This window comes from Arvicola amphibius, chromosome 3 (genome assembly GCF_903992535.2).
Source record: "Arvicola amphibius chromosome 3, mArvAmp1.2, whole genome shotgun sequence".
Lineage (NCBI taxonomy): Eukaryota > Metazoa > Chordata > Mammalia > Rodentia > Cricetidae > Arvicola > Arvicola amphibius.
In genome coordinates, this window is record NC_052049.1 from 27925806 (window position 1) to 27949115 (window position 23310).

General features: G+C 40.1%; 1 protein-coding gene across 2 annotated transcripts in view; it reads right to left on the reverse strand.

Moving 5' to 3' along the window:
* Nucleotides 1–23310, reverse strand: part of Ttc33 (tetratricopeptide repeat domain 33) — a 44486-nt gene that overhangs the window by 6680 nt on the left and 14496 nt on the right. For both annotated transcript variants that reach the window (XM_038322940.2, XM_038322941.2), the window contains exons 3-4: nt 5820–5901; nt 1324–1455 (exon numbers count right to left, since the gene is read on the reverse strand). In XM_038322940.2, coding sequence (XP_038178868.1) covers nt 1324–1455; nt 5820–5901 — 214 coding nt within the window. The remainder of the gene's footprint in view (nt 1–1323; nt 1456–5819; nt 5902–23310) is intronic.

The window sequence follows — 23310 nt, forward strand, 5'->3', positions numbered from 1 at the left end:
AAAACCACAACTGGTCAAAACGCAAGGAACAACTGATCATGAGGTTCCCGGCCCCAGTACATAGCCACAACACAACTTCTGAAACTAAGGCCCAAGGGCCATCAAGAAGAAAGGAACAAAAGACTAAGGGTCATAGAACTAGGAAAAATGCTGTGAGACTGTATTTCCTAGAAAAGATAGAAAAGCTTCATCCATCATAACTCAGCAATATGGATGCCTAAACAAGACCAAGTACAACACCAACAGACATGGTAACATGGAAGGGGTCATTCTCACAGGGCTCCACCACTAGAAAAAGAACTACAGGCGAATAAGGAATCCTGAAAGAGGGAGGCATAGTCATCCCCAGAAATAAACTCCCTAACTGGCTATCTGATACCAACTGGTCAGCCTTGAAATCACACCACACAATTAATACTAAACGGACTGAGCAGATTATATTTATGTACTTGTGAATTCACATATAATAAGCACACATACACACACAGATACAACAACAAAGAAGAGGTCATGAATTTGAGACGGAGCAAGTGGAGGGATATAGGAAGGGTTGGAGGAAAGAAAGAAAAAAGGAAAATGATGTAATCACAATTATTTTTAAAATGTCAAATTAGAAAAAGATTAAATACAAACGGCCAATATAAACATGAGAGAATGTTCAGCCTCGTTAGCTATCAGAGAACACAAATCAAAACTCAGTGAGAATCTTTCATGAAAAGCATAGAGGGGTTTTAAGGGGAAAAACAAACTAGAAACTGATCTATTATTTGACCCAATTTTGATCCCACTACAGCACTCCTGGGTATTTACTCAAAGGACACCAAATAGACACATTGCAGAGATACTTACGCATTGATATTTATGCACAATTTTCACAAGAGCTAAGTAGGAAACAGCCCAGGTATACAATAAGAAATGAAAATGTGGTGGGTATACATATAAAATGCATTTTTTAGCTATAAAGAATGAAGTTATATTGTTTTTAGGAAGATGAATGTGACTAGAGACAGTCATATTCAGGACATTAAGTCAGTCTCAGAAAGACAAATATATGTTTTCTGTCACCTATTGGTCCTAGATTTTATAAAGTCACATAAAACAATCTATGTATATATTAAATGGAAATAAAAGCAAATTTATGTAGAGGAACAATGTGGACTAACAGGGTGGGATAATTGAGAAAAAAGGGGATAGAGAGAACACAGGAACACAAGATGAGGCAGTAAAGGGTATACCCAATATACAACATGCATATAGAAGAAACTTTTTCTAAAAATCAAAATATAATTAAATCTGAGCATTATAACAATTAAATTTCTTTACCAGGACTATCTCTCCTAATCCAAGCTGAGCACGACCTAAAGTCTGCCAAGACTCCCATGAATGTGGGTTACGCTTGACAGCCATTTCGGCTGCATGTACTGCTGGAAACATTTCATGAAGGGACATCAGGACCTATGTGCCAAAAAGAAAAAGAAACAAAACCTGTCATGAGCTTATGCAGTATAAACTAGCAAACTACTGGTAGGTAATTATATGCAAGCAATGATTTTCCTTTACAAAATATATTTTAATCCGGCATACAGCATTTCCATGGATTTTATCCCCTAATTTACATTCAGTATCAGAAATTCTGGACCTTTTTTTACTCCCCAAATAAGTGAAAATATAAAGTGTCTCTATGTCCATCTGATGGAAACCCAGTGGTTGTGCTCCAGCCACAGCAGCCCAAGGCTGTCTGAAGGCCAGCTTTCATTTATTCTAGTACAGTATAATTTTTTTAGGAAGCACACAAGTCTTACTGTTAAACCTAGATAAATTAATTCGTTCAACCAGTCATCCAACAATAACAGTTTACCTGCTGTGAGAATTAACACCCTGCAGGCCTCACAACTGGGCTTTTAAGCCACACATATCAGAAAATTCACAGAACTAGAGACCCAAACGCCCATTGGAAACAGTTGTACTTCATTTGTATCTTTTGAGTCCATGAACATTTTGGAACATTCTTGACACGAACATCATTCTAAAAGGTTCTAAATTAAACTCTTCATATAGTTCCCATGAATCTTCCCCTAACCTGCACATATTTTAGCTCTGAATGTGAAAGCTTTCAAATGAAGGGCTTTAAGGAACCTGCTTCAGTGGAACTAATTTATTTGTGTTCTTCCTCAATAAAATAAAGCTATTAAAGCATATGACCTTCATTTTGGAGTATTATGTGTTAAAAATACTTGTTAATATACATCAAGGCTGAACTGCAGTCATTTTTAGAGGCTGTTTTGCTGCTTTAATTTTGAGAGTTTCCCTATGGAGCTCAAGCTCCTGGCACTCCTGACTCTCCTTGCCTTAGTCTCCCAGAGTGCTGGGATGGCAACATGTGCCACCACACCCGGCTGTCTGAGACAGTCAGTATTCCTTAGATAACTAGTTCAGGTGCTCAGAGGCTCTCTATATAGAGAGTCGCCACTAAGTACTAGAAATGCATATTTAATACAAATGCCAGTTTCTTAACTGGTAATCACATCTTTCGCAGCCTTTTTGCGCAGATCTATGCAATTTAGTTTCTTTTCATCTCATCTGTATTTACCTCTTAGGCAGATGTGACTTGGGAACTCCACTTCCATCCATAAGCCTTACTTAGTTACTGTTGGGTTGGCTTTATGAGACCTAGGGAGGTTTAATGCCTTGTTTCTCAGTACTTCTTTTGGGCAACAAGCCCTGTGGGGAATTCCTCCTATCAAGTTGATTTAGCTTACATACTGAATTATGTAAGATTGGTGCATGCAGAAATAACTAGAGGGGATGGAAATGTTGAAAAGGGGATCCTAGAAGATGAACTCAAGGCATTTTAAAATTTCTTTTAAACATCAAGATAAATTTATCTCAGAACACTTCAGTGGCGAGATTCGGTCTAGGAATTCAGCTTGCTATCGACCATGAAACAGGTTATCCTACTTCCAATAACAAATGTTCCACTAACCTGTTCAAATAAGCCAAGGTGAAACCAGAAAAGGTATTGCTAACTTTCCTTTAATACCTAAGGAGAAAGAACCCTTATCTTCCCTAGTTATCATGTCACAACGATTATTTTAAATATTAACAAAAATAAACCAAAAACCCCTGTAAAACAGAAGAAAAGAAGGTGAGTATTGAAGATGTAGCTACATGTTCCTTCTGACGAAGTTGCCCTCCCCCTTCTCCTCCCAGGGTGGCATCTCTTCAGTTACAGCAGCAGGGTCATCTTAGACCCAGTTTGGTCATCCTCCGAATCCTGTTAGCATGTGTCTGGAGACTTTCCAGACTGAAAGCAGAAGCCAGAAGTACAGTTTCATGCAGCAAGATGACCAGACACTTCAGAGATGGGTCATTCTTGTCAGCCTCCACCTCCTGCTTTTCAGGAATGGAGTGGTCAGGGTGCACCCACAGGTGTCATTGCTGCCATGTAACTCACCGTTGATTTGTCTCTTAAGGCTGTCCTCTTTAATGTTTGCTGTCCATTCATATGTGGTTGTGACATACAGCCTGGGGAAGTTACCAGTAAGTTTGATATGACTGCCTTTTCTACCTTTATCTCCAAAATGTCTTTCCATAATTTAGTAGAAATTTTGACTTTTCCTCCTCTTTTATTTTTTTTTTTTCTTTCTTTCGCTCTTCTTCATCTTCTGGCTCCCTCCCTCTTTGGTGACTGACACTAAGCTCCCCTGCTCTAATCACTTCAGCTGTTGGATGCAGCCCTTATCAATGGGCTTTATCAGCTGCTGCAGTTCTAAACCAGTTCTCTAAGCTTTTGGAGACGTTTCACCAAGGTCAAGTAGTTACAAAGTACTTGGTCTCACCTGTGCCAAAACAGATGCCTTTCCAGTTTTCCTTTATGCTGGTACTGCTGGTACTATGGCCATCCTAGGAAAACGACCTCACCCCCAGGGCAGATGTGGAGCACTGTAACAGTTCTGAAAGCCTCTTACAATTCTGAGTCTTCAATGATTTCTAAGTTATATTTTTCAAGAACTATTCATAAAAGTTTTATCTTCTGCCAGGTCACTGAGCAATTCTAAGCAATTTTTGAGCAATTCTTTTTGATAACATTCAAGTTTTGCTTTGTTACAACTTACCACAGTTGTAATATCTCCCTATTTAGAGTCTGCCAGTCCTGTAATGACAATCAGATACTCTGGAATTATTTACTCTTTATAAAAGATAGACATGATGGAAATAGCATATACACAATTTAATGTTATGCTTTTTCCCCCTGTTTTCAAATAGATCAAAAGAAACATGTCTCAAGACAAAAAATATGCACTTAGAATTCCAAAAGTCCTTCAACAGAAAAGTGCTTCACTGCCAAGTGTGCATCCCAATCACTGGTCAAGCTCTTATAAACCTTCATGCCCCTCATTAATAATGTCAGCAGGATTTCTGGTCCAAATAGGATTTGCTTGGTTGAGTGCTTCTTGATCGATGAACCTTTCCTTAATCTTCTTTTACTGGTCACTATTCTCCGTCCCCTCCCTTCTCCTCATTCCCACCCCCTCTCTATCCCCTCCTCCTCACTCCCACCCCTCTCTATCCCCTCCTCCTCCTTCTCCTGCATGAACAACTTCTATTTAAGGAAGGTCTGTCACCAGGCTTCTTGTCCTCAGCCTTATAATCAATGACTTCTTCACCATACTCTTCCACAAAGAGAGCAATGGGTTAGCCAATAAACCGGGAACACTTCTTCATAATCTCTTTTATTACTCTTTCCTCTGAGAACTGTTTGGTCTTCTTTCAGAGATAGGGTAGTCTTTGCTCCAAGGCTCACAGGTCCCCTGTGACAGTCTTTACTGTCACACTCCGCTAAAGATTCCCAGGCATGCTGCTCACCATTACATGCTTGGTGACCACAGTCACTTTCTGAGCAAATGAAATACACAGTAAAAACCAAAACCAAACTGACCAATCACAAAAGTATCTGCACTGGCCTGCAAAGCACCCATAAAGGCTTTCACAAATGTACTTTTGGTAACTTTACCAAAGTAGTTGATCAAGTCAACATTGATCATTCTAATTCCAGTATCTGCAATAGTGAGGGTTTGATCCTGTTTGTTAGGAATAAGAATTGACAAGGAACTCTTTCCCATAGTTTTATTTACTAGGCTCTTTTATGCTCTCAAATTTGATTTATACAAAGCATCTAATAAATCTGAAATGAATGCCCCAAAAAAGATCTGTTTAAGTAGAAATTATTGATAATCAAGTGACATTAGATGGGCAATTTGTACATGAAAGGCAGTTTCAACCTCTCCTCCTCCATTTGTTAGACTTAGGTCTAGGTTCTGGGTTTCCTCAAACATCTTCACTGAGTGACTAGTACAAGCTCCACAAGGAGTAGCTCTAGGTATGCTGGAGCAGCAGATCCATACCACTTAAATACATATATACATATGTGTATGCATATACCTATATGTATGTATATGTGTGTTATATGTGTATACACACACACACACACATATTCCAAATACAATGCATCCTCATTGTGAAAAAAATTAGCTACTGGTAGACAATTAATTTACAACCAAAGTAGAAACTTGTCATGTATTTAAAAAAATGTACTAATAATTTTATCCATGTTATATCTTCTCAAAGCTAAGTTGAAATAACAGTTGACCTCACTGTAAAAGCAAATGCATTTCTAGCTTTATAAACAACATTTTAAGTAATATTTTTAAAAATAAATTGTATTGAGAGAAACGAGAGCAGACATATTTGTTTATCATTGCTCGCCAAACAAACACAGCCTAATTATACAGTAAAATCAAATTCCTTATGGTTGGTACCTGTGATTTCATCTCATAAAGGGTGGCATCATCTGGGGTCAGCTGCAGTGCTTCGTCCCACTTCTGGATGGCCTCCTGGTACCTGTAATTGTTAACGTGGCATTCATATCACCTTGACTCATTTTGTTTTTCAAGACAGGGTTTCTCTGTAGCTTTGGAGCCTGTCCTGGAACTTGCTCTTGAGATCAAGCTGGCCTCAACCACCACCACCCAAATTTTTTTAATTTCACATTTTAACTAAATCTTTGAGAGTACATGTTAAATTTGAAAACTGGGAACTTGAAATAATTACTAAGAAAATTTCCTATTTAGAAATTGATAATACTGTTAAAAAAAACTTAGGCAAATTAAAGAAATGAAGGGAAAAAGAAACAAGAGAAAAGGACAAAATATAAATAAGAGATCTTACAAATCTCTAAGATTTTGGAGCCCAGGCTAGCAAGATGGCTCAGGGGGTAAAGCCTAGCCCCTGAGTTCAATCCCTGTATCCCACATAAAGGTTAAAAAAAAAAAAAACTAACTCTACGAACTTGTCCTCTGACCTACACACACACCATAGCAGGTATAAACACATAATTAATAGTAATAATAAAAATACATTTTAAAAGAGCTTTGTGAGCTGAGAAATCACTACCAAAATGTCTTTTTTTATTTAACTTCACTGATGGCATCTGTACTCTAACTAATTTGTCTTAAATATCTGCAACCATGCCTAAGTTCTCCTACAGAAATCTACTTGATAGAGATGGCAGTCTGTCCTGGCTCGTTTTATGACAATTCGACATATCTAAATTCATCTGAGAAAAAGAAACCTTAACTGAGCAAATGCCTCCATATAACTGAATTGTAGGTAAGCAAACCTGTAGGGCATTTTCTTAATTAATGGTTGTTGGGGGAGAGTCAAGAGCATTGTGGGTGAGGCCACTTCTGGGGTGGTAGTCCTGGGTTCTGTAAGAAAGCAGGCTGAGCAGGCCAGTAAGCAGCACCCCTGCATGGCCTCTGCATCAGCTCCTGCCCTGAAGCTTCAATGACAAACACTGATGTGGAAATGTAAAATAAACCTTTTCCTCCCCAAATTGCTTTTGGTCATGGAAAGGACAATTATCTATTTTTGTTCATAAATATACATATATGGCAAGCTTAATAGATGGGTGAAATGCACCCAAAATAATACGCAGATGACTGACTTCTAGTATGCTGTGGTTTGAATGTGTTATGTCCCTTAAAGGTGTCTATATGAACACTTAGTCCAGATGGTTGCACTAAAGTTGTGGAACCTTTAAGAAATAGATCACTAGGGGCTGACCCAAAACAAAGTACACAACCCTTTATCCTCTTCTACCAGGACATGCGACATGAGGAGTCCCAGCTGCACACTCCTGCCACTGTGGCGCTACCTTCCTGCTCCCTAGGCAATGCTGTTGAGCACTATTCCTATTTCCAACCACCTGCACCTGTCTGCAACCCAGGGCTGTGAATCACTGACAATGTACGCCACAGTCAGCATTATCATGCACTAAATTCTCTTAAATCATTTCTTGCTACTTGTTTTCCAGACCCTTCATTTCCTCATATGTGTTCTGTATGAACAATACTCAATGATAACTGTTATTGATTGGATGGATGGATGGATGGATGGATGGATGGATGGATGATGTATGCAAGTGTTGATGTGTGTGGAGGTCATAGGAAGGTATCCTCCTTTATTGCTCCTGCCTTCTTCATTTGAGCTAGGTCCTTTCTGAACCTGAAACATCCCATTTCTATCACATTAGCTGGCCAGGGAGCTCCTGGGATCCACTATCTTTCAGCCAACAATGCTGGGGTTCCAGGTACACATCATCATGTCAGTCAGGTGAGTGCTGGAGATCTGGACTGGGTCCCCATGCGTACTCAGTAAGCATTCTTCCAGACTCACTCACCTCCCATCTACCCCACACAGTGTTACTGCTATTTTAGAGTACTTCAGAGAACAAGCTTACTGTAAGAGATCACTATACATTACACCCAAAGCAAAACTGCACACTCTTCGTTATCACTGAGTCTCCTGACAATATCAAAAGCCACATCAAGAGACGTCCTAAACCACTCAGGTTTTTTATTTTTATCCTAATTATTTTTATTTACATGCATAATTACATTGGCTTGAAATATATTTCTCATTTTCACATCATACTACTTGGAAAAGACAGTGATTAGTTAATTATCAATTATACACTACCAAAGGCTAACAGTCTCTAAGCACTGACCACAATGCCAGTTACTTTACACTCATTATTTTACTTGACCCTCACCAGAACCCCAGGCGGCATTAATTATTATCTCCATTTTATAAATAAGAAAGCTGAAGATTAAAAGGGAAGCTAATTTGCCAAAGGTAGATAACACTGCAGCTACATGAAGCAGGATGTGAAAGCAACGATTCTAACATCAGAGCCAAATGCTAAGCCACAACTTGATCCTATTTCCTCACTAGGCATCCTTTTTGAGTAGCCTTTAAGTTTTTCTAAGTATACTCTACTGTGTACACACAATTAAGCTGCCTAATGATACACATCTCAGAACAAGTCCACTACATTAAGCAAAGTATACTATATATAAAAATCCAAATCAGAGATTGGGGATATGACCTCATCAGCAAAGTGCTTGCTGCCAAAGCATGAGGATCAGAGTTCAGTTCCACATATAAAAACAAGCATGGCAGCAAGCCTGTCACATTAGTGGTGTGCAGGAGAATGCCTTGGACTTACTGGCCAGTCTAGGCAATCGGCAAGTTACTCACACCAACCTGACAAAGCAGAGTACACCTGGGGAGTGTGCTTTACAGAGTTTGCCTATATAGTCATTAAAGGTTGTGGAGCTCCCTTTTTCCTCACAGTCTGTTGGTCACCAGTCCATGAGGACAAAGGGTTAGAAGCTGTGACAGAGCTTTACACAGCCTGTGAACACCACTGAGAAAGCTCTCCGGGAGACAGCTTTAGTGAGCCAGCTCAAATTTATTCCAGAGAATAGGGGATATATAGGATCTGGGTAGTAGCTGGGGCAAACCCTAATTTGCATTAGGTGGCACGCTCCTGTCATATAGCTGGATTAGAGGCAGCACGGCCTTATGAAAACAGCTAGTGCACATCACTTAATTACCATGTGAGCAGCAGGGGGGAAAGCATTTGAGGGAACTGTGTCAAGAGTCATCCTGAGCCAGGTGGTGGAGCATGCTTTTAATCCCAGCAGTCAAGGAAGCAGAGGCAGGAGAATCTCTGTGAGTTCGAGGCCAACCTGGCCTACAGAAAGAGTTCCAGGACAGCCACAGATACACAGAGAAACTCTGTCTCAAAAAACAAAAATAAATAAATAAATTTTTTTTTAAAAAAAGGCATCCTGGAGATAAGTCAGGTATCCAGGCCTGGAGAACTCCTCCAGATAAGGCTAAGTAGAGAACAGGAAGCCCCCAGGGGAACAAGGGAGGGAGTCCTCCACATTGTGCAGATCCCAGGTCATGTGGGATTCTCTCTGTATGCTGTGAATATGCTTTATTACCATTGGTTAATAAAGAAACTGCTTTGGCCTATTAGCTCAGACTTCTTATTAACTAACCTTTACAACTTTATTAACCCATTTCTATTCATCTATGCATCACCACAAGGCTGTGGCCTAACGGTAAGGTTCCAGCATCCTTCTTCGGCAGCTACACGGTGTCTCCATGACTCCGACTTCTTTCTCTTTGCATTCCGTTTAGTTTTCCCCACCTGGCTCTATTCTGCCCTGCCACAGGCCAAAGCAGCTTCTTTATTAGGGTTCAAGCTTGCCTGCTCTACTTTTTCCAATAACCTTGAGGGCTGTGAGAGACTTCTGATTTAGCCCATGTGAAAAAAACACTCTAGTAGAAGGTATACTGCTGACAACAAACCCAGGAACATCAAGATAGGAAGTCAGACTGCATCAACAACTGTGTAGATTTTTAGAATTTGTATATTTACTTAAAGATATTTTAAAGGTCAAGGGTACTAAGAAAGAACACAGCAATTGTTTCAGTTTTTGATATGTGTAAAGGATGTGTGCCTCTAGTTCCCTGCAGAAGGGAGCATGAGTCTAGAGATTTAAAAAGGTTTGGGTGAATGAATGAACGCTCTTTGTCTTGGTCTGTGTTTTGACTGTTACTACGTTGCTGTTTTATGTGTTCATTTCTTTGAAAAGTTTAAGTGGTACTGGTACCTGTCTGTCTGTCATTACTGTCTGTTGTTGTCTACTGACCTTCTTTGTTATCCTGGAGATGAGGCAGGTAGCCTCTGCCTCTTGTCCCCTATACATTTTTATTCATCAGTTCCAGGACTTTGGGTCCAGAAAGAAAAACTTCTCTAAGGAGAGGCATGGCAAAGGCCACCTCCCTCTGTTGTTCTCTGGTCCACAGCCAGTCAGCAGCTCCTGCAGAGGGCGGGGGGTGCACATGCTCAGGTGGGCAGAGAAGATACCACATGCTCGTGCGAATTGTGCAGCAGGAAATTGACTGCTTGAACAAGTTGAAAAACTGCACGAATGTGAAACAGAGAATCTGAGATTGTGGCCAGAGAAGTAAAAAAAAAAAAAAAAATTTTTAAGGAATACTGGCTGCCAAGGACACACTCTGTGCCCTCCAATGCTGCTCCCCCTCTTTTCTTTCCTAAGCCACGTTCTTCTTCACTGTGCTAACACTAAAGATCTCTTCTGCAGGCCAGCAGTTTCCCTTCTTAACCCTTCTGTGTCCTGACACTGCTTGAAAAATGTTGAATTATACCAACCTGTGTACTCTGGAAAGCACTGATTTTAAAGTAAATGTTAAAGATGCATTATGTTTATGCATTATTATGCTTTTTTCCCACAGGAAAAGAAAAATATATGGGTTTTAATTGTTTAGATCAAATGGGTTACAAATACTTATCATCTTTAAAGGAAATTGGGTACAAATTATTATTGATTAAGATAAAGGAAACTGTTTCTAGTTTCAAAAGTCTCACATTGGTGCAGGTTTTTATGAGTTAATGCAAATTCAAGTTATTCTTATTGTGATTCATACATACATATATATTATATATTTTGGCTCTTGTTTGAAATATATCTATGCAATGTTCTGGACAACGGAAGAAATCACGAGGAGACATTGATGGAGATTTTGTATGTTGTCTGAAGGACGAGGGGACAAACGACACTGAAATGATACAGGAAAAGGAATTCCTCTATGTGCGAGGCTAAACTTAAAGGGAAACTATAAAAAATGTTGGAGATTTAGCCATGTTAATTCTGGTTGACTTTTGTCATTTGATGTAGGTGTGTCTTCTATCTATCTGATGATTTCATTGGATAATTAATAAAGAAACTGCCTGGCCCATCTGATAGACCGGCCCTTAGGTGGGTGGAGTAGACAGAACAGGAAGAAGGAAGTGAGGTAGATGGCTCAGTCAGATGCCACGCCTCTCTTAAATTAGGCAGACCGCCGTGCCTCTCCTCAGAGAGATGCCAGATGCGATGAAGCCAGCCATCAGGTCAGACATGCTGAATCTTTCCTGGTAAGACACCACTTTGTGGTGTTACACAGATTATTAGATATGGGTTAAAGGAAGATGTGAGAATTAACCAATAAGAGGCTGAAACTAATGGGCCAGGCAGTGTTTAAAAGAATACAGTTTCTGTGTAATTATTTCATATGTAAAGCTAGCCGGGTGGCGGGATGCAGCCCCGCTGCTCCTTTCAACAAGAGTGAGACCTACTGGGCCTATGTTCCTGATCCACCTAGTTTACATCCTGCTGTTTGGGAAGGAAAAGAGACTGTGGTCGAGTCAATGATAACACAACTTTTAGATCGACCTGACACACAAGAGTTCCAGATTACCTGAAAATTTTATGTTGGGTATGGCAAAGGAATTCCTGTATGTTTTGTGAAGAATGTTGCTTTAGAGAGGTGGCCTTGGAGTGCTTCCAAAACTAATAATGGGACATGATAAACAATGTACATATTACACCAAGTTATTACTTCCTCAAGGTAACTGGGTAAATGATACTTCACCCGATTTCCTCCACACACAAAGGAATTGCAAGAGTCTAACAGAACTCTGTTGTGGAGACAATGTACTTGTATTATCCCATTAAAGGACAGCTCAGTACACTCTTGACAGGTCTGGAAATTAAGATTGTAGTGACTCTTATCCTTTATCTGCAGCAGAATCTTGGAATCGAGAACTGTCAGGTAGAATCTGGTATTCCAATACAAAATTTCACAGACTTATGTTTGAAAACTTGCTGCTGCCATGGGAACAGTGGCAGGACAATCCAGTTCCACAAAATCTGTTTGCCCCCCAAAAGGAACTGTTTTGGCTTATGTCAAAATGCCTTATGTTCTTTTAGTGGAAGAGATAAAAATCTCCATAAATAGTATTGTGTTTAATGTATCATGCCCTGATTGTATTTCTCAAGTGGAGTGGATGACCGTGTATTGGTTTAAAACAACCTTCTTTTGTAATGTTGCCTGTGCATGTGAATGATCCATGGTTTGATGACAACGGGTTACAAGCAATTGAAGAAATTAAGAAAGCTTTAGGTAGATAGAAACACGCTGTTGGATTAGTTGTAGCAGAAATTTCTGCTCTTGTTGTTGTGCTGACTACTACTGCAGTTGCTTCAGTTGCTTTGTCTCATCTATTCAATTTGCTAATCAATTATCTAAGAACGTTTCTAAGACACTGGAGACACAAGAAGACACAGATGTAAAAATGGAATATAAGTTGAATGAGTCCACCACCACTCGCCAGAAAGGGTAAGGTCTCCCTGGGGGAAATCAACAAAGTCTGACATACCAAGTTGAGGCAGGACCAAGTCCCTCCCCACTATAACAAGGTTGAGAAAGGTATCCCATGAACTGGCTTTTTGGAAGGCTTTTAAGATAGGAACTTACTACATACCAGGCTGGCCACAAACTCACACAGGCCTTCCTCTACCTCCTGAGTACTGAGATTGAAGGTGTGTACCACCAAGTCCAGCTCCTTCATAGCTTTTAACACACCTACCTGAACACTATGTTTAATTTTAGGTGTAAGGCTACTCAAACTTTAGGAGTTACTTTCTAATAATGTGAAAACAGTACAGCCATCTTACGGCTCATTACTCAAACTTCATTATTCACCTCAGTTTTATCTTTTGTAAATATCGTATTTACTATGTTTTCTTTTTTTCTTAAGAATTCCTTCCATGTACGCAATGACATATGATCATATCCTCTCCCTTTGCTTCTTCCAGCACTCCTCACCCCCAACATCCCCCCTCCTGATTTGTTCCTCTACCTCCTCTTCTTTATAACCCATTAAGTCCAATCAGTGCTGCTCATATGAGCATGGTTGTGGGGCTGTACAGAAGGATGAGCAATCTATCAGTTCTACCCCAAGTTTATGAAGTGTCATCACAATTCTGAGTATTTTCTACTAGCTCTACCTTTACCAACAATAAATCACAAATCTGGGCTTTTAATGTATTGTACTTCTCATATGCATATGAAACATTTCTTCATGTCTTTAGATCACAAAATGATTCCCTATAGCATGCTAGAATGTATATAATATATCGTACTTTTATTGATAGATATCAAAAACTGGATTTAACCACTCCTTTTTTCAAGGCAAGGTGACCACAAGTTTTTCCACCCAGGCCATAGCTGACTGAAACAAAGGGAAATAGGCAACCCAAATAAACCAATCCAATGTCTAGTTGACTATGTATAGTTTCTGTGGCCTGGTCCAACTGACATGAACCTATCAGATTTTTCTTTGTGGAATCTGAAAATAGGAAACTAGAGAGTGAAAACTCTGGGAGGAGCAAACTGAAAATACAGGGAAATTAAGCAGCAGTAGGGCACAGCAGAGAAACTCAAGAGAAAGCCAATAATTCTCAACTTTATTGAGAATAAATGCCGGTGGTGCTCTGAATAAAAATGGCCCCAAAAGGCGCATATATTTGGATGCTTAGTCACAGAGAGTGGTACTATTTGAAAAGATGAGAAGGATTAGGAAGACTGTGCTCTCTCTCACACACAGAATGTGGCTCTCAGCGACTTCTCTAGCACCCACCTGCATGTCGCCATACTCCCTGACATGATGAAAATGAACTAAACCTCTGATACTGCAAGGAAGTCCCCAATTAAATGCTTTCTCTTATTAGAGCTGTGGTGTGGGAAGTCCTTCTGTCTATGTGTTGCTTTTATTGGCTAATGAATAAAGAAACTGCTTTGACCTCTGATAGGGTAGAATAGAGCTAGGCAGGGAAAATTAAACTGAATGCTGGGAGAAAGAAGGTGGAGTCAGGAGAAGCCATGTAGCTGCCACTGGGGACAGACATGCCAGAAGCTTGCTGGTAAGCCGCAGCCCCACAGCAATACACAGATGAACAGAAATGGGTTAATTTTAGATTCAAGAGTAAACCAGAAATACACTTAAGTTATTGGCCAAACATTATTGCAAATCATAGTTTCTGTGTGACTATTTCGTGGTCTGGGCAGCTGGGAACGAACAAGCGGCTTCTGCCAACAGAGTGGCATTGGTCATAGTGTCTCTTCAAATCAACAGAACAGTGACTGAGACAAGGTCCAAATCCTTAACCAGGCCTACAAAGCCTGGCGACCTTTTCTGTCTCTGACCTGACTCCTTTCCATGATACACTTTAATTATACTTTGGTCATACTCTGCTATTCCTCAGGTACATCAGGCAAACATCTGCTATAGGGCATTTTTAATGTTGTTCCCTCTGCCTGGACTTTTCTTTCCCTGAATAACTATACTATGAATACTCTAGACTTTTTCTTTGATTCCAACATATGGCAGGACACCCTTGCCTGTATAGCCTAGATATTATTGACTGGCTAGTTCAACAAACTCAAATCTCAGTCACCTTTCTGCCAAAAACATTACTTCTCTAACTTCTGACCAAATCAATTTTCAGAACTCTTTGTGTCTAACAAAGCATGGTGAATCCTGTTAAGAACATCATCAGAACAGATTGATGTGACCTCACATTCACAACGTCAATCAAATATATACTCAACACACATTAGGAGCTACAGGCTGGGCACACAGCAATGAAGGAGACAAAATGTCTACTTTGATAGAGCTTACACTCCAATACAAAAAACAGACATCAAATGAGTAATTGAATAAATATGACTGCTGTAAAAAAGACATAGACAATTAGAAGATTAAAAGTAACCCACACTGTCTCAGTAGTTTAAAGAGGCCTGCCTGAAATGGTATTATTTGGGTCATTGCTGAAAGACAAAAATTAGCTTGCCATATGAAAATCTGAACAAAAAATATTCTAAAGAGAGAATGCAAGAGCAGACATGAATATTTGTGAATGTGTTTGATATTATTCGGGAGAGGAGGATGAAATTCAGCCTGTTGTAAGCACAGTGGTAGAGATAAAATGAAAAGAAAGAAACATGCAGGTCCTGAAATTTAAAAATAGCACTTAAATTATATTTAGTCTTAGTGTTGATACTGGTATTAATACTTTCATACAATTACAGGCACACTATAAAATTAGGACAATTATGTTAATCCACTAAGAATCCTTTTTAGCATAGAAAGAAATAGAAGTTTCAGATGCTTAAATTTTAAGTTAAAACTAGCATCATTAATTTCTCATTAACAAACTAATTTCTGGAGCTGGGAAACAGCTTGTTTAGTAACGAGCCATCCTCACAGCCTGCAGACCTCCTGGCTGTCTCGAGACACTACTCTGCCTTTCCCCTTGCTTTGATGCTCTTCTCACCTGCAAACCTTCACAAGCATTCTTCACTCAGCCCTACCCCTGCTCCTCCATTTAATATCGTGTCTTTATATGATCCAATAAACCTGCTTAAATAATATAGCACTCAGGGACTACATCTTTTTGTGAATGTAAACACACATAAATCAACAAAAAGCATAAAACTATGAAAAATGGTGCTAAATACCACAAAGAGGATACCAAATACAACAGTAACAACTGGAGCAATGGTAGACCATAGCCTTGTTTGACCTCAGCTGAGAATATACTTATCAGAAGACTCCCTGTTTTTGTCTCTCTGTGCTTATCCACTAGCAAGGATGGACCACAGTTAAAATTCATTTTAGTGGAAGGGGGTGGGATGAATAGGGGGAGTGGAGGGTAGAAGTAATGGATAGAAATGATACAATGCATAATATGTGAATTTCAAAAGCAAATAATACTGTTTAAAAATAATAAAATACATATTAGTAAGTAAGTAAATTTAAAACACAGATAAGAGAGTCGCATATAGGAGACAGAAAACTGGACCTGAGACAGTGCATCAGAGGTCTCGGATGGTCCTACTAGGCAAAGAAAAGGTATAAACATGTCTTAAAATAAATCCTAAACTGCTCTGAGTTTCAGTAGATATCTCTTACTGAAATTGTACAGTTAGAGAAGATTAATCATAAGTCCACTTCCAGTAATTAGGCTGCTTATTTACACAAATGGGTAAATATGCCCTCAGTAGTTTCTAATTAAGTATGGGCAGAACCAAATCATCTACGACAGATTAACTGTGAGATCAGCAGAAAGAGCTGACATGGCATGAGGGTGTGCACAACACTGCATGAGGCCATTTCCCAAAGCAATGGCAGTTTCTACCTAGTGCAAGAAACTTGAGTTTTAGCACAACCATAACCACACAGTCCTGTTAGTCTTTACACCTATGAGAGGCGGCTTTTCTGAGACGTGAGAAGGCAGTTTCAATCCTCCAAGTTTGACTTCTGATAATGGAACAATTAAATATATTTACTGCCAGCATTCACTTCCCACATAAATGTCAGGAAAACCAAGTCAGCAGAAATTAGTACCAATATCACAGAATAATTTTGACCAAATAAAAGAAGAAAATAAGCAAGCTGTCTTGTCTTCTTTTAATGATAAGACCACAAAGTATGCAAAGGGCAAAGCATAAATGGAATTCATTCCCTCCCCAGAGTAAATTCAATCCCTTTCTCCTTAGAAAAGCCCCTTATCAAATTTATTCTAGGAACATGCCAGCAAGGTGGCTCTGCAATAAAGGTACTTTCCCCAAACCTAATGACCTGAGTTTGATTTCCCTATGACCTCCACATGTGAACAATGGCATGTGCCCACTATGCACATGTACAATAAATAAACAAACTGAATGGTTATCAAAATTATTCTGGTAAATACTGCTTATAGCACTATGGAAACTTCTCTTTATAGAATAATTTGAAAATCTGAATTTGTTTCTGTGTTTGTTCTATGCATTGAATATCTCTTGGAAGGGGAAACAGAAGCAATCTCCTGGGTAAACTTGGAGTGGGGGCAGGCAGATGAAGGGATGGGAACTTGAGGAAGTGGTCTGCAGGGGTTAGGTTCAGGAGGCAGGTTGGAGACAGGACGGAGAGTAAGGAAAGAGACATCTTCATGGGAAGAGTAGCATTTTGGGGTTAGGAAGAAACCTGGCACCAGGAAAAACCCCTGGGAAATCCACAAGGATAACTCCAGCTAAGACTCCTAGCAATAGTGGAGAGGGTGCCTGAACTGGCCCATCTACTGTAATCAGACTGGTGACTGCCCTAATTGTCATCAGAGATACTCTATCCAGAAACTGATGGAAGCAGATGCAGAGATCCACAGATAAGCATTATGCTGAGCTCTGGAAGTCTTGCTGAAGAAAGAGAGGAGGAAATATAAGAGCCAGGGAGCTCATGATGGGGGAACCCACAGAGACAGCTGACCTATCCTCGTGGGAACTCATGGACTCTGAACCAACAGGGAGTCTCCATGAAACTGACCTAGGCCCTCTGCATGTGTGAGACAGTTGTGTATCTTAGTCTCTTTGTAAGGTTCCTAGCAATGAGAACAGATTGCTGGATTACACTGCCCAGCCTTGATGCAAGGAGAGGAGCTTGGGCCTGCCTCAACTTGATGCACCATGCTTTGTTCAAGTCCACGAGAGACATGCCCCTTTCTGAATGGAGAAGGAGGAGTAGAGAAAAGAGGGTACATGGGAAGGGGGGGGGGATGACACTGAGAGGCTAGGAGGGATGGGAAACTGTGGTCAATATGTAAAATAAATGAAAACAATGTTATTTAAATTTTTTTAAAAATCTATTCAGGCAGTGGCATTGGTACTCAGCTCCCCTAACAGAGATCATCATTCCTGGAGGAGAAAGGTAGATACGGGAGTAGTCTAGAGTTTTTATGTTATAGTATGGGATGATACAGAACAGGCCAAAAACCTGCTGCCTCTACCTAATCTAAAGTGTTAAATTTCACAATTAAAAACTTTAACCTGGGTTAGTGATGGAGCCTACCATCAGTTCAGCTCATTTAGAGAATTTAACAATAGATGGAAGGCGCATTTTTGATACAAGAGCGAATCTGTCCTGAAGATTACTGAATACTTTCACATCTATTGAATATGAAAATCCTAAGTAGAAGATTAGTAAATTACATCCAGAAACTTACAATACAAAATCCATATGTAACATAATGTACAGTGCATTTTGGCAGAACATTAGAAATGTGACTGTATGAAATGGAAAATAGAGGAAAAAAACATGAGCCAGTCAAAAGCCAGAAACAGCACTAACTTCTGGTTATATATACCTGTGTGAGGTCATACACACACACACACACACACACACACACATAGATAGATGCATATATATGGTATCAAATGGTATATACAGTATCAAATACTCTGTTGGTACCATTAAGCACTAAGTTTTCATGACTTACCCAAAAAGTATCACATGAATATTAAGTGCTTGTGCTTCTTTAGGTAGACTGAGTAATCCCAGGCATTTCCAAACAATGTTAGTGTATAACTCCTGACAACATGAGGAGCTGGAATCTGAAAGTTCTGTTCCCTCTCTGGAATTCACAACAATCCTTCCTTTGCTTACAAATACTACAGCAATAGATGTTCTAAGATACAGTGGTAGCAAATACCATTCCTTTTGCACTTCCATTCTGCCCAATCTTCTGTCTATTCAGCCTACCACATCTCTGCTCTGCTCAGCTAGAGTTTTACCCTGAAACCAGTCATATATTATGTCTTTGTTTGCACAGAGCTCCTAGTGAACACCACATCAGAACTGTCTTTCCCCTCTTCATCTATCAATGTATAAAGAAGTCTCTAGTAAATTAAAATACTCTGCTCTTCCTGGTGGCTCAATTCACCAGCCATGAGTACCACTTGACTGACTCCATAGTAACTCATTTTTAAAGTATATTATAGTTTTTTTTTTACTTGTTAATGTATATTATGTTTTATGACTTTCTGGAAAGGGATTGAGATAATACAATTATTTAACATACAACTGATTTTACTACTCAAAGTCCTATAAAAATTGGCATGACTCACTCTCCTTTTACAAAGCAAAGGCTGAGAGCAACTACAAGACCAGTCCCAAGCTACACTAATGAAACCTGCCAAAGCGAGTAAGTAAGGTGGCTCTTACAAACCCACAGTGCCTTCTAAAACTACCTCAACAATGTCTCCCAATTTTTCTAGTCCTTCTGTATACTTTTTTATTAATTTGGTAATCAGAGTAGGTTTGATTTTTAGTTTGTTTTGAGTCAGGACGTCACTCTCTAACCCTGGCTGGCTTGGAACTTGCTTTTGTAGACCAAGCTGGCCTTGAACTCTGAAGTCTGCCTGCCTTTTCCTTCTGACTGTGCCACCACATCTGGCCTGAGTAGGTGTTTTGTTCCTTTTTTTTTCACTATTCTTTTAAGCCACAGAAAATTACTGTGCACACAGAAGACACTAATATCAGTCTCCATCTCCATCTACCCCATTTTCCTACCTGCCCCGTGAGACTTCTAAAGGGGAGAGAAGCGTGGAACACACGGTAACAAAGGACAGGAAGTGATGAGGGGGCGTTAAAACAAGTTCTTCCCGGAAATAAAATAAGGAATTTTAATTTTTACTTTATCCCATCCCATTATTTCAGTAACAGAAAGTATAAGGGCTCCTATGACTGGAGAACTGAGATTAGGGATAGGAAGAGAAGACAGAGGGCGAAGAGGAGAAAGGGAAAGAGGAAGGCAGGAGGGCGGGAGACAAGGTGTGACAGAGAGGCCGTGGCTCCTGGATACCCAAGCATCTTTCCAGCCTTTTGGCTCCATGGAGGACTCTGGTCTCTAGAGCAGGGATGACACGGCGACAGCCCTAGCTAGCAAATATTGTACATTTTGTGGGCTTTGTAGACTTGTAGACTATAGCTTCTGTCACAACTACTCAGTTCTACCGTTGTGCCATAAAATCAGCCACAGACACGACATGAGCAAATATGACCATGGCTCTGTCAGAATAAAACATTCTACTTTCAAAAATAAGCAATGGCCGGGCGGTGGTGGCGCACGCCTTTAATCCCAGCACTCGGGAGGCAGAGGCAGGCGGATCTCTGTGAGTTCGAGGCCAGCCTGGTCTACAAGAGCTAGTTCCAGGGCAGGCTCTAAAAAAGCTGCAGAGAAACCCTGTCTCGAAAAAACAAAAAAAAAAAAAAAAAAAAAAAAAAAAAAAAAAACAAGCAATGGTTTGCTCACCAATCTCTGCCTGGCTTGGCTACTGATGAAAGTTCATCATGTTAGCCAAATGTTCTTTTTACTTCAAATTCTACACTCTGCCTGAATAAACTAGAGGCAGTTATTACAACACAGCACAATGTCATTTATGGGAATTCAGAGAGGTATTTTCAACTGTCACTATGAGTTTAAGGAATTAGTGGCAGGAGCCACACAGAGCCAAGGATGTTCAGAGCCTGTAAGGAAAACAGCAATCCTGTACTACAGAGGGTTGTCCTGTCCAAAAATGTCACTGACCCTACTGCTGAGAAGGAAGATGGTTTATCTTATCATCATCCAAGAAAGTTGTTCATATACAAAGAGCAAGATAAACTAAGAAATTTAAGAGAACACTAACCACAACTCCTACTTACTCTTTGCATTAGGCAGATATGCACACATGTGTACACAGAGAACACTAACCACAACTCCTTCTACTGCACTAGGCAGATATGCACGCATGCATACACACAGAAACATGTACATGTGCAAACACACCTCTCACAGATTTGTATGGAATACAAATTGCAAAACAAAAAGAAAAGCATGTCTTCTCCTCACCCAGCACTTTTATTTTGAAAATACAATCAATGCTTCCAGATGAGGCTTTTCTTGCCTAAGTACACAAATATTTAAAGAGCAAATGAGCTGGCTCCCAGTGGTTAAAGTGAAGCAAGCAATGAAAAGTAATTCACTCCTGACAGATCGCTGGGCTCCCTCCAACTCTCTTTTCCCACTCTGCTTCACTTCCTTGCCCTACAGGTAAATGGTGGCACCACTTAGTTCCTCCACTTGGGAAGCATTAGAAAGTTGGCACCTAGTAAGTCAATCAATGGTCTCTCCCAACCCCGTAGCCTATCTCCTAATTCAACTTCAGTCTGGAACAAACTGAAAAGACACAGCCCTGTTGCAGCTGTTGGATAGGAAACATTAAAAGATAAAAACTTGGTTTAAAGTCACTGTGGTTAATAAATGACTGAAGTCTGATTCAGCCAGTTTAAAGGCAGCCTTAAGAGCATGGAACTAATTCAGCACAAGGAAGGAAGCAGAGAGAACAGCTCAGGGATTACACAGGGCAGGGTGAGATAATGCCCCACAACGAAGCAAAGAACAGCTGGTGACCAAGCCAACTCAGTTAGCTAGCATGCTCACTCACCAGATGGAAATGTCACAGTGGTCAGTTCCTTTGCTCCCAATTACATTTCTAATTTACTACCGCTCAAATCTAATGAGCTATTTAGTTAATGGCATATTTTATAAATATTTATAGGTCATTTTCTCTGGGTGAGGTAGCATTCTAGATACTGAGAATGCTGCATTCTACAAGATACGAAGGTCTCTATTATTCCTCTAGAACATTCTAAATACTATATGGGAAGAAGGGGACACGGAGAAAAAGACAAGGTCCAAATGTATATATGATTTAAAACCAAGAGTCTTCTCACAATGAGACAATGGGGGAACAGGAGATTCTTCTTAGGAATGCATATGAACTGAGACCGGAAATGACAAGAGAGGACAACAATCTGAAAATCTGGAGAAACTCCACTCCAGACAAAGGCAAGAACCCAAGGTAGGACTAAGCACTCCATGTTAAGGGGACAGAAGAGTCAAACCAGTATGGTTATATTATAAGGAAAGGAAAGCAATATTAGAGAAGTAGGTTAAGCCATGATCACAGAAACACCTAACAGGCTATGGCTGGAAGGGTTGATTTAATGTAGGTGTGATGGAGATTTCATAGGCTTTATCAGCACTGACATAATTGATACTTCTAAAAGATGTCAAGATCAAGGGAGAGGAATAATTTATTAGGATATAAAAACTTATCCAGACATCAGGAAACCAATGCAGGTTTATTAAGAAATTCAGTGACAAGGTAACTACCAAATGGACCAGGATAACTGAAGAGAAAACTGAAAGTGAGTAAGAGAGCATATGTGGTGTAGGAAACTCAACTTGGGCTGGGCATGAGGAGTGAAGGAAAGAAAGGAATCTAGAATAAAGTCCGAGGTCAAAGCTTGCTGGCTAACTTAACTGGTATCTCAAGTAAGCAAGATGGGGGCCAGGGCAAAGGAAAGAAGGATAAACACAAGGTCTACAAGAAGATGCCAAAAGCTCTACAAATAAACTAGATGACCACTCCTTTGAGAAACTTCTTCAAAGACACCTATGAATTCACTGTGCCTTGGAAGCAGCCCGTGTATTGGGGTAAGGAAGGTAATCTACAGGCTCTTTCTCATATGCTGCTCTCCCACAAATCAAAGCCTGTTCCATACAGCCTTAATCCTTCACCACTCTCTCTAGAACTTCACCAAGTCAGTCTCATCTGGTCAGTGTCAAGGGGTGATGGCCTTTCTATCAACATTACATTACGGACTAGTGAGAGGCTCACTAGTCTATAACAGTGCCAGAAAGGCACGGCTACAGGAACAGAGAGCTGTCAGGCAAGCAGTGACTTACAGGCCAGCAGGACAGAACAGCTCTACAAGGGGGAGTAAGCCAGGAGAGCTGACTCATAATAGGCAACCGGGGAAAATGCAAGTGCCTTTCACCTACATGAAAAAGCAGCAGATGTTTGGGTAAAAACTCAGCTGTTCTCTGCTTTGTTAAGGCTGATACATTTTACATATCCAAGCAGGTACAAAGACACTTCAACAGCTGGGGTTCCGATGGGAGGACAACACGGACACACATATTTGATACTGTCAGCATTCAAACACTAAATGAAGGAAACTACACAAGTTTAAAGAACAAAAGCAATAACCAAGCATCATGGCACATGCCTATAATCCCAGGACTCAAGATGTGACAGCATAAGGATCAAGAGTTCAAGGCCAGCCTCATTACATGGAGAATCTGAGGCCACCATGAGCTTAGGAACACTGATGACCTTTTT